The sequence below is a fragment of the Anthonomus grandis genome, chromosome 6 (genome assembly GCF_022605725.1).
Source record: "Anthonomus grandis grandis chromosome 6, icAntGran1.3, whole genome shotgun sequence".
Classification (NCBI taxonomy): Eukaryota; Metazoa; Arthropoda; class Insecta; order Coleoptera; family Curculionidae; genus Anthonomus; species Anthonomus grandis.
This window is the reverse complement of record NC_065551.1, coordinates 27,915,470-27,928,608: the sequence shown is the minus strand read 5'-3', so window position 1 is coordinate 27,928,608 and position 13,139 is coordinate 27,915,470. Positions and strand designations below refer to the sequence as shown.

At 29.6% G+C, this 13,139-nt stretch overlaps 1 protein-coding gene across 2 annotated transcripts in view; it reads left to right on the top strand.

Moving 5' to 3' along the window:
• Positions 1–13,139, top strand: part of LOC126737084 (unconventional myosin-XV) — an 81,596-nt gene that overhangs the window by 12,936 nt on the left and 55,521 nt on the right. For both annotated transcript variants that reach the window (XM_050441788.1, XM_050441787.1), the window contains exons 3-4: positions 6,034–6,167; positions 9,203–9,389. In XM_050441788.1, coding sequence (XP_050297745.1) covers positions 6,034–6,167; positions 9,203–9,389 — 321 coding nt within the window. The remainder of the gene's footprint in view (positions 1–6,033; positions 6,168–9,202; positions 9,390–13,139) is intronic.

The following is a 13,139-nucleotide window of genomic DNA, read 5'->3' as shown; positions in this document are numbered from 1 at the left end:
GATAGAGAAGTTGTTGATTGCATTTCATTTAGGTCGCAATTGGAACATTGTACATCTTCTTATTAAAAGAGATTTTGATCAAGCTTTTCCGATAGAGAATCGCAATAGCATTTTTATATTTTATTTGTTTTAAATTTGTTTTAAAGATATTAGAGGATCATGGATAGCTTTATAGTTGAGAAAGCTTATAGTTCAGACATTCATACTGAACTAAATGCTCCAAACAAATTACTTATGCAATCAAAGTAATCCATAAATATTGTTCAGTTTTAACTAAATTGCAAGCAATAGCTAGTATCAGAATCAGTAATAGAAGATGTTTTTCATTTTCCTTTCATTATCTCAAAAAATTGATAGCATAGCAAATCTAGATTTTCTACTTTGTAAGAAAACATCATATCTACATACTCCACTTTAATAGTGGTCGTTATTTACTGTTTACTGTTTTATTTGATCATTTAATAAACAAACTGATAATAATGAGATGGTGGAGAGTGACAAAGCAAAGTTACGAAGTGAGCCTAAAAAGTTAAATAAAGTAGATATAATTGAATTAATTATTACAAGAATGTTACCAAAATGTGTATCCAGTGCAAGTCTTGGGAAATTACTAACGAGTTTTATTTAATTTTGAAGACAATGACAAAAGATCGGCTCAAAACGACAAAAACGGCCATGACACCATTTTTTGTTGTGATAAAAAACTGATGACACAAAAACAGATATTAGAACAGAATATCAATGAAACCAAGCTACGATATTTGCATACCGCTCTGTAGTAGTTCCAGTTATTTAGAAACACGTGATAAAAATACTTCTTTCTCAGTGTTGTTATCGTCTTGACCACTTGTAATTAAATAACTCTTCAACAGTCAGCTAGTTTAGATTTCGTAAAAAAAATAAAGAGCCTGGCAATTGACCTCTTAGAAACAATTCAGAGTCATTTATTTTCACTCTCCTGTATTTACTTATGTAATCTTTCAAGATCTTGTCAAGGAGTTTGATCTTATCAAGTCCGTTCTAAGAAAATTATCCTATTTAATGGCAGCACACAACCCACACTGTTATTATTCGCTACTGATGATATTAAATTTATCATCAATCTGAGGAATCAACTTTAAGATGTTGTGGGGAATTCAAGCTTAGCCTTAATAATTCAAAATAATTTAAGAACTATTAATACTACTCACAGTTTGTGAATTTTTTCTTATAAAAACACATCAACAGAACACCCTCTTTATATAAACTGCTAGAAAAGTTAAATTTCTTAAAGTTTATAATATAAGCCGTACCTGTGACCACTCTTTTACTATCTTTATATCTGGTCTTATTTCGGTCCATTCAAATTCGTCACGTAAAAAGAAGTCACAGGGAACAGGGAATCACGAACTATAAGGAATTTTTCAATAAATTTGCTTCATTCATTGATTGAACACCATAATCACTCTTACTTTTATTCAAGTCTTGTAGGATTGTCTCAAAGCTAAGATAGCTATGTATTCTAATAATAGCAGTAATTCTAATAAACTGCTAGTAGCCAATTATCGTTAGATGATATTTGAAAATGCTCCAATGAAAATTTTTAAGTAGTATCTCCAAGTTGTTGCATTTCCTGATCTTCTAGATATTTTTAAGCTGAAATTTTAGATGCTTTTTGCACCTTGCTTAGAAATTTCATTATTTCAGTAAAAGTTACCATGATAGTAAATTCAATCGATGTTAGTACAAGTAACTGTCATTGAAAACCATCAATACGGCTTCAGTTGCTAATCATATGTATATATATACCGCTCTTACTTTGTAACAGCTATTTAGATGCAGGTCATAGCAAAATTCCTATTTCTTAAAGTTGTTACCGTTTTGATCCCTTCCAATTAAATAACCTTTTAACCGTCAGCTAGTTTAGATTTCTACTTACTAATACATCTAATTTTTTGAAGGATATTTTAAGCATGTCAGTACCGTTTTATGTCAAACTAATTTTTTTTGGAAACTTTTAAACTTCATCACAAAATAAGAAATCTGACTAAAATCAACGCCGCTTCAAGTACAGCTTCAATCTTGCACGTAATAATCATTAATCAAAATATTGAATGTAAAACCGCAGAATCTATTCTTAAGCCTGAAAGTATTACTAATCATAATTTAACAGATGTAAATTTAAATATCCCTAAATACAAGCAATATAGTAAAATTATAAGATATTGCGATTATGATAGTACTGATACCTTAGCATTTAAAAATGAAGCTGAGCATTTGCCATGGCATGATTTATACTATACTAATAATATTAATTAAAAAGTGACGATAATTAAGAACAATATTACTTATTTAATTAATAAATATGTCACTGTTAAAAAAACTTTTACCAAAGAGTTTTAGAAAACCTATTTATTCCTTGCCAATTGGATTGCTGCCAACATAAAAGTTTTAATGAAGCTTATCGCGCATCAAAAATAGAGTTCAGTAAAGTTTTATTGGACATTCCCCAAAAACAGAACCCATACCTTAATCTTTACTCAAAATTAATATATTATTTTCTACAAGTTTCTTCGGATGTGTTTTTATAAATAATTTAAAAAATTAATTATTTTTTTTCAAAATCACCCTGTAGCAGAAAACTAAGATAGCTATAGCAAATTTGACTAGTGCATCTTTCGTTTCACTAAAAAGCAGTACGCATGAGGCGGAAAACTAAAGGTAGTATAAATTAATACAGAGAGTTGAAAATTTACACTAAACATGCAATAAACAGGGAAAAACTAGCTTACTTTTAACAAATCTTATCAAAAAAGAATAAGAATTTTGGAATAATGCTAAAAAACTAAATTTTCCAAAAAATAAAGGCAGCTATTTGCCAGATAATTTAAATAATGCAGAAGACTCATAATATATCAACAATTTTTAAAAACAAATTAAAAAACTCTATGGTATTTCAAAAATTAACATCCAATGAAAACATCAATTTCTACCTTACGAGTAAAAAAAGGAGAATTTAACATAAAATTAACAAATGAAGAAAAAGCTGTACATATTATAAAAAATATTGGAACTAATGCAGTAGGAATTAATGGAATTTCTATTAAAAATGTTAGGTTATACATTCCTAACTGCCTGAAACCTTTGGTAAATATTATCATTTGTTGTGTTTTGCGAAACAGTTTTCCAAGTGTATTGATGAAAGCTATTATTGCACCCTTATCTAAAATCCATCTTCTTAATATTTTAAAGGTATTAGACCTATCAGCATTGTACCAGTGGTTTCAAAAATTTTAAAACGTCATATTTATAATGAAATTTCAGAGTTTGTATATAAGCTAAAAATAATCCCAGACTCTCAATCAGGTTTCCGAAAATCATTGAACATCACCACATATTTTGAGCATGATTAGTGACATCATTTAGCCAAACATTACATTAAAGAAATAAAGTGTTTAGCCCTGCTGGAGTTTAGTAAAGCCTTTGATACTATAGATCATAAATTACGACTAGCTAAATAACAGTACTCTGGGTTTTCAAAAAATACTATTAAATTTTTAAAATCTTATCTTGAAAATCGCTGTTTTGCAAGAAATTTGAGTATTTGATTCATATCTAGAATACTCAAATTTCTTGCCATTATTTATAGGTGTCCCACAGGGTTCTATATTGGGACTACTACTTTTTTCTATTTATGTGGCTGATATGGAGGACTGCCTATAATATTCGAGATTGCAACAATTCAGACGACTCTCAGGTGTATCTATTTTTTGACATACCAGGCTTGGTCATAGCTCAAAATAAAATCAAGAGTGATTTGGAAAAATTGACTTCAATCATGGAAAATCATAATTTAAAACAGAAAACTTTGAAGTCCTGTTTAATGTTTATAACAAATGATGATTTGTTAGAATCTGCACTTTGGTCATCTTGAGAGGACTACAAATTTGATTCATTAATCACTATCACTCTAATTCTTATTTAAGTCTTGTAGGATTCTTTCAAAACTGCTACTATTACAGCCAATTTTCGATTTGTATTATTTATGTCTACTCCTCTATTACTGTATTTTAGTGAATAAGAAGTCCAGTTTTAGGATGTTTTGTTGGTGCTTCGTTGAAAACTCTTATTTAGTTTCTCCAATTATTGTATCTCCTGTAATTTATATATTTTTAAACTGAAATTTTTGATGTTTTTTGAACCTTGCCTAACAATTTCATTATTTTATTCAAATTAATAGATACAACATAATTTCAAAACAAAATGTGCAGTTGGAAACTCAACAAAAAATTGAATTCTCTAAAAAATCTAAATATTCCAGTCTATTACATTATATTGAATTTATATTTCTGGTAAAAACTTGCTTTTAGTACTTTCTATTGTTTACCTTTAAGAGCTAGTCATGAGGTCTTGCTTATCGCTCTTTTTAAATGAACTTTTAATAAACAATCTCGATATAAAGTTTTTCAATAATCATTTTAATTTTACTTTAGAAGGAATGCGTCATTAGTCAATTCATTTGCTATTAGTACAAGTAATCATATCAAAAATCTTCAATTTTAAACTATGACTTCATCTTTACACATGAACAACGAAGCTTATTATTATTATTATTTGCAATAACCGACCTTCAATATAATTATACGTTAGCACTGCACCGAAAAATTATAAGTTAAAATTTTAATTCGCGTTGGGCAAAGGCGAGTAAATGTGGTAACAATGAAAGAACTTGGTGGCATTGACTTTCTTTCCTGTCAGCCTAACTTATCTATGTGTAGGTGTGCGTATGTGTGTATTATACGTAGAATATTGTCTTTCATAGAGCCGCAATTTTTCTTGAAATCAGATAGGCGTGCATGTACGCTGTCTAAAGTTTCTTAAGATATTGGTTGTAGCTATATGGCTTGTGTTAATAAAATACAATGGTTAAGGTTAAGTAGTTTGCAGGGTTCACGATAAAACGAGTTGTATAAGGTTATTCTAACAAAGGTCAAAGTTTTTGGTCAAAAAGAAGATTAAAAACTGTCCTAGAGGCATGCCAATATTAACTTTAAGTTTCTTAGTTGATTATTAAGTAAACGTTAAACATGCCACAAATTTACATTTTTTAACCGCATTTTCAGATTTAAACGTCCATTAATGTCACCGTCGTTAATAAATCTAATATTTAATGCTTAGTAACATGGTAAGTTCGAGTTATAAAACAGGTACGTGTCACCCAGAGAGATGTGTGAATATACAATTTATTTGTACAAAATAAATTATCCGGTTGACCTGTGAGCGGCGGCGTGCTTCACTGGTTTTTTGTCTGCGGGGAAAGTTTGAGAACTTCTCTGTTAGCCGTGCAGACTGAAAAGAATTTACTTGAATAGGATGTTAAGATATTGCAAATTTAAGACAGAAAATCCTTAGAAGAGAATCGGATTTATAAAATGCGAATATGACAATATTCGCGATAATTTATTCAATCTAGTATTGCCGTGAAAAGATACTAAAGTCGAGTTGAGTTTAAAAATTAAGAAATTGAAACTAACCTCAACTATTACCATTTTGACCTATAAAGATCTTTAAGATCTGATTATTTCTAAGTGATCTCTGATCTAATTCTCTCCGCTATTATTTGTTTCAATATTTCGCGTGAGGGTTCTAACTAAAAAAATAAACGCACATTAATAATTCTGTTCCTAGATAATATTGCCATCAACTAATAATATACAAACTTCTACCACAGTTTACTTTCAATATGAAATGTCATGTTTACACGCATTATTATTATAATGATGATTAAGGTATCTCTTTTATTCCTAGCAAGTGTAGATTTATTATGTAATTAATCACCGATGCATGAAATAACTACTAAAATAGCCATTAAAATTCTTTAGATGTAACTTTGCGATTGTAAATTGTAATTTTTTACATGATATTCGAAAATAATATTATAGCATACAATAAGTACTTGGCACGATTGTTGCTAATTTATTAGATAAATTGATCACGATTGAGTAATGTTTTAGATGTGATTAGACGAATATTATACAGAGTTAATTTTTTCAGACTCAAACTTTCGCTCTTCAAGATGATGAGGGTCAAGTCAGACGAAGACAAGATCTTGGGAATGATGGGGTAGAGGACATGATTCAGTTGACTGACCTTCATGAGGCTGCTCTATTATGGAATCTAAAGTTGAGGTAAATATTTATATTGACTTTAGCATACTTTATTAAGATAATCTGAATACTCACACTTTAAAGAATTAGCAAACTATGACTTCTCCTTATGGTAACAAGGATTCTGGCCATCAAATACAAGATCGTGAATACTGATTGACTGCATCTAATTTTGCAATCCTTATTTTTGTTTAAAATTGCATCCCTTATCCTATAGATCTGCAGTTCTTTTAGGCTATAGAATAGTATTATCTATGAATCGATTATTGAGTAATACAAAGGCGGAATTTAGCCAATACCAAGCTACACTTTGCAATGTTCTGATTAACAGAATCAGAATCGTTGGATGGATAAGTTCTAGTATTCAATCATAGCGATCTCTTATGGTGTCTTTTAAGAATAAAAACTTAAAGATGTCACCTTGACTTCTACTTTAAACAATGTTGTTATTAATAGTTGTTAATCACACACCACATACTGTTTCATAATAGTTCCGAGGATCTTGACTTAATGTTACGTATAGTTTTTATTCATTAGCTTTAGTCAATTTAAAACTTAAAACTTAAGGACCCATAACTTTTAGAATATGCTCATGACCTTATAATGAATATCAAATACGAAAAACATAAATTAATAGACTCTGCTAATGCATTTGACCAAATTTTTTTTTGGAAAATTATTCCTCTATTAATTTCTCTATCTTATAAGCTCCTTATTCCATGAGATAAAATATCTTTAATTTGATTGGTGATTAATGAATAATTGATAATATTGTATGAAGATAATTTGTTAAATAAGCTAAATGTTCTTAGGATTTTCAGGATTAAGTTAAGTTCAAGATGTCTACAAAAATTATTTTTAAGTAATGGCTTAAACTTGACTATAACTGAAGCTTAAGGTTAACTATAAGTTATTGATTTCACTGGCTCTTTGTTGCATTTATATATATAAACTTTTTAAAAACGGAAGATGACAACCAGTTACCTAGTTTGAAATCCAAATATAGTGATTTTGCAGGGATTTTTTTAAGGGAAAAATTTAAAAAAATTTAATTTTCGTGCCAAAATAGGAAACTTACCTACAATTCAAAAATTCTGCTCAATTGCTTTTTTAGAATAATGGAACCAAAGGACTCAGAACTTATATTAAAACCAACAAATTCTTTAAATGTAGAACTCAACTCCCTTGTTACTAAGCTAATTCATAAATCGAAGACCAGGTAGCAAAAGTTATCAATAAAGCTCTCATGGATAATTAACATCATTTCTTTGTATGTATTCGTTAGTAATTTTATATAAGTATATACCAAATTTTTCTTTAGAATGTTATAATCCACTAGAGTATTGAAGTCTTTAACACAAAAAAAGAGAAAAATTATTTGCTGCAAACTCTCTGTCAGCTCTGTGCTTTACTGAGTATATCAGATCTGTTGTTGATGTTAATCTTAAGAATCTATTTGCTGATAATATAATAATTTATGACAAAGTTGACTTTTTTATTAATTTTTCAAGATTAACGAGGTTTGAAGTGTTAACATAACATGACATTATAATAATTCTTTTATTTTTTCTGTATCAAAAGTTACATAATTCATAAGCATTAAAATTAGTATTAATTAACAAATTACTGAGACTGAAATTATTCAGTGAAACTGAAATTAACTTTTTATTACTTTAAATTCAGTTTAATTAGAACTTATGCTGTATTCGACTTGGACACATCCATATTCGACATGAATTAAAAGAGAGGCACTATGCTAAGTTTGATTTTATTAAAAAATTATTGATAGATAAACGGCTCATCTAAGCACTAATTTTTTACTACAATTTATAAACATGAGTTTATACTAACGAGCATTTTTGCACATGCATAGTTAGACTAATATCAGGTGGAATTTGCAATTGCCCAGACAAACTAACTACACGCATAAACTAAGGATGGCTACTTCCACGATGATAATTAGAATTTAATTATAGTGTAAGTAGATACGGGAAAGTTGGAGCTCAGTTAAAGAATTACGAGACGAATTAGTTGAATTTTCGGTTTTAGTTCGGTAACATGAAACCTTGTGGAAAATTGTTTGGGTTTCCAAGAAAAACTAGACAAAAGTTAGGTGTAAGAAAGTTAATTTTAAGGAAAAAGAAATCAAAATGGAAGTACTATCATAAGTTCTTTTTAAATAAAAGGTAACATAAAATTATAACTTCTATATATTTTCATTTTACTTCATAAATCAATATCTTTTAAACAATGCCTGTATTTAATAGATTTAATTAGATCTGCACAAGGTATACCTAATAAATATTCATATATTAGTTAAATTGCCGTTTCCACAGAAAATCTCAAGCAAACCTCCACACGTGATTTTTCCTCACGTTCTTCAGACTATAAATATTGCATTTTACACAATATGTATGTAGGCATAAATTATAATAACATATTATATAAAAGCAACTGTATTTGTGTAACATAAAAACACTTCCGTTATCATTAACATGAATGTAAAATAATTGCTAAAATAATTTTCTTGCAGCTTTTACGTTATGAGAACAAAAAGTTTAAATAACCAATTAGTAATTGAATAAAGGATTTGTATGGTTACTTAACTATTATCACTTTTCACTTACATTTAAAATGCTTTTCATTACGTTATGGATGTAATGTGCATATTTTCATAGAAATAACTAAGCCACCTTATTCACAAATTGTATAAAAACTGGCATAACAAAAATGGATATGATACACTTAATTATTTTTAAAAGCGCTTTAAATCGCTAGTTAACTGAAATAGAACATTATTGTATTAAATAACTTATTGTTATGAGTAAAATGAGTTTATATGCATATTAGTCATTCGGTTAATGTGATTTGTCATTAACTTTATTTATAACACCTGAAAGAATAATTACACTCTATAGTACTGAACATCTAATTGCCTATTAGAATTACATCTGACTTTCTACTTTGTTCCATCTTATCTACTCTTGTTCTTTCTGAATGCTACTTTATTCCTAAATTATGGTATGAAAACACCCCATTAACAACGTCTTTTATAGGTACGATCGAAATCTTATCTACACCTATGCCGGAAGCATTTTAGTTGCGGTAAATCCATATCGTATGTTCGATGGATGCTATGGAATAGAATCGGCACAAAAATATAGAGGAAGAATGATTGGGGAACTACCTCCTCATCTGTTCGCTTTAGCTTCTTCGGCATATAGCGCATTGCCTTCACCGCAGGTAAGTTTCATTAAAAATATAATTTTGTTTTCATCATCCAGTATATATTAATAAACCACCATTTAAAATGTTCTGCTATACTTAATAGTCGGAAGATACAGTTGCAAATTCTAACTATGTTAGCATTAAATATATGATTTTAATTTTAAGCCCTATGCAAGCTAAATATCAGTAAAAATTCTTCGGAACTAATAAGAAGTTTGTTATTGGCTTATAATATTTAAGAAGGTTATCTGATGACTTATGGTGTTATGACTATAGTTATCTCTAAAATAAATCCATTCCACCACATTTTTGATCAAACTCAACGAGGAATGAAAACGAGTGAAGATTATTTGGCAAAAGGGATGACCTTATTTAAGAAATTAAATTACGTTTCTATTACTAAAATATTACAAAAACTAAATAAAGAAAAGATGGATACATATGAGTAATGCAAAAAAAATAATTTTAGAAACATATTAGTAGCACACATTATTATTTTTATATTCTCAGACTAAAGGTTGATGAACCAAGTTGATTATTTTCAGGTAGAGTCTGTACAGGCTTTTCATTAGATTTTTACATCGGGTACTGACATAACTCTTCCCTGAGGATGAAAATAATTTTATTACTGGACAATACAAGTTCTTATAAGATTTTAGTTTTATATGTAGACTTCTCTAAGGCATTTCACTAGGTAAACCATAAGCTTTTTGATCAGCAAAACATATATCGAGAATAAAATAAAGAGTTTTGATTAGTGGTAAAATTGTTTCGTGATGGGAGAGAACTCAAGTTATGAGAGATATTCTAAGAGAGCTTTAAATTTCATAAGATTTAATATTGGGATTCTGCAAGTTTTATATTTAATCGCTCTATTGTTTTTTTGCATCTTTATTAAAATTTTATCTAAAAGGGTCAAAGTTACAAAAGATTGTAGTCATATTTATGCGAGATTTGTCTCTAAAGTGCTAAAGCTATGGATCTTAATAGCAACAAGTATTTTCCAACACATTTCAGAAAAACTAAGCAGCCTTAGCTCTTTCTTATTGATAATGCTATATCGAACCTACATCCCAAATTGAAGTTCTTCGAGCAATTCTTTATCACCATCTTAGTTTTATTTCACGTCGTTCCTTGACATAAAGCGTTAATTATTAGTTCAGTTTTTTTCCTGTGCTGATTATTTGCATTTCCATATTGGAAACATCGTTTCTGTGTTTGCTGTACATGTTACAATAAGCATACACATAATATGGAAAGTATCCAATATAAATTCAAGCAGAAAGTAAGTAAGTAAACTTTTAAAGTAAACTTTTCATATTTTGAAAACTTGATTAAGTTGGATCATTCAGAATTGATAAAAATAAAGAATATTTACACTATGAGTGTGAACGTTATGAAATGGCTTTTAAAGACCTAATAATACCCTAGCCAAAGCGAAACACGTGTAACCATTTATTATACAGGGTGTCCGGAAAAAGGAGGCCAAGTTCTAGTAAAAAAATTTAATTATTCAATATTTTCTTAATAAAAAAAGTATTCTTACTAAATGTCGGCCTGAGAATCCGTTTATTAAATATCTTAATTTTAAAATCTAGATACATTTTAATAAGTTAACAAAATAAACGTAAATTATTTTTTCTAAATTAATGCTAAATTACTTATTATAATAAAAATCATAGAATAATGACCCTAAATTATTTGTTCTACGTGAACTCCATTCCTTTGTATATATATACGAGCCCTCTCCAGCTGCTATGATTCTTTCCCTTAAATTATCCTCGTTTAAAATCGGAACCATATACACATAAGTCTTTCATACATCCCCAGACTGAAAAATCAAAGGTATAAGGTCGGGCGAACGGGGTGGCCACGGAACAGGAGCATCTCGACCCCGACCAATCCAGCGATTAGGAAATACTTTATGTAAATAGTTCCTAACATTTACATCAAAATGAGCCGGAGCACTGTCGAGTTAAAACCAAAGATTTTCTCTTAAATTTAGAGCCAAATCATCAAGCAAATCGGGCAGTATTTCTTGTAGAAACAGCAGAAATGAATCACCAGTCAAATTACCTGATAAAATTACAGGTCCTAAAAGAAAGTGATCCACAACACCTGCCAACACATTGGCTTTAAAATTTACTTGATGATGTGTCTCAACTATGACCCTAGGATTCTCTTCAGCCCATATGTGTGCGTTATGGATATTTATCATGTCGTTTCTCGTGAACGTGGCTTCGTCAGTAAACAGAATCGCCCTTATAAAATCCACATTTCTATTATTCATTTCACATAACCATCTCCAAAAAGCAAGTCTTGCCTCGGAATCGTCGGGTAAAAGACCCTGCACTTTTTGAAAATGAAATCGGTAAAGTTGTTGAGTCCATAAAATATTATGTGTCTCTGTTTTCCCAATATTTCTACACGTTCAGCCAAAACCCTAGTACTAATGTTTGGTGATTCTTCAATAATTCTTAAAATTTCTTTCTCTTGCCCTGGTGTAACTGCACGAGGTCGGCAGCAATTATCCTTCCGTCTTTCGCTGAAACTTCCAGTCTCCCTTAGGCGATTAATCAAACTTAAAAAATATTTTGAATGAAATCGGTTTGGGAATGTCTGGGCATAGCGTCTAGCGGTTAAACTGTCATTGGAGTCACATTTTCCTAGTTGAGAATTGACATGTATTTAGTCTTTACAATAATATTTAAAACTTACCAAACATAAAAACCATATCTGCCATTTTGGAAAAGGGTAAATTTATTGGTCTATGAGCCATTATGTGTTTTATAAGTTGTAAGAAAATACATGAAATACAAATATGTAATTAAAAAATTTAGATTTATTTTAGGAGTAATTGAGAAGCTTGTTAATAGTGTCAGATGCGTTTAAATTTGTCACTTTACAGTACGTAAAAAGTTACTGGAGCCCGAGGTCAGCCAATTTGTTTAAAAAGAAGTATTTAGATTTTAAAATTAAAATATCTAATAAACGGATTCTCAGGCCGAAATTTACTAAGAGTACTTTTTTTACAAGAAAAGACTGGATAATTAGAATTTTTTACTAGAACTTTATTATACAGGGGTACACAAATTTTTTTGTATTTTTAACACATGCAATATACCGCAGATGGCGCCCTCTGCAAGGTATAGCGAATTGGTGAACGGATTTCAATTTCTCGTTCCAAAAAACCCCCTCACACCAAATTTTAATTTAAGATCTTATGATATTAAATTAAACATTATGATTTATGAACACTCTACATACTTCAAAAAAACGATTTTATATTTCTCATTTTGACGCCCTGTATATTGAATACCGAGCACCCAATTAAAAAATGGCATTACGAAAGTCGCATTATTTTGGTTCACCCTATATGTGGCCGGCGGATTGGCCTCCTTTTTCCGGACACCCTGTATATTGTAAGAACGTGACTATGTTTCCTTTACTTTCGTCAATTTTGTATGTTAATCTCTTTGCGAAGAATGGATGAGTTTGTAATTGGATCATTCAGTATAAATTAAAAGTATTGCCAGGATTTGAAGTGAATGTTTCACTCGAATATTATTGTGAGTTTCTTTTATTTTTGTGTCTGTTAATGGCATATTACTTAACATGACATTTACCTATTACATAACTACATCAGAGGTCTCTGAACAAAATAATATGATTTTTGTGACAATATTCCTCTTAATCTTTAAACAAATAAGGAAGCCACATATCATATATAAGTCAAGAGAATTACTTTTTTTTGACAATCTTACC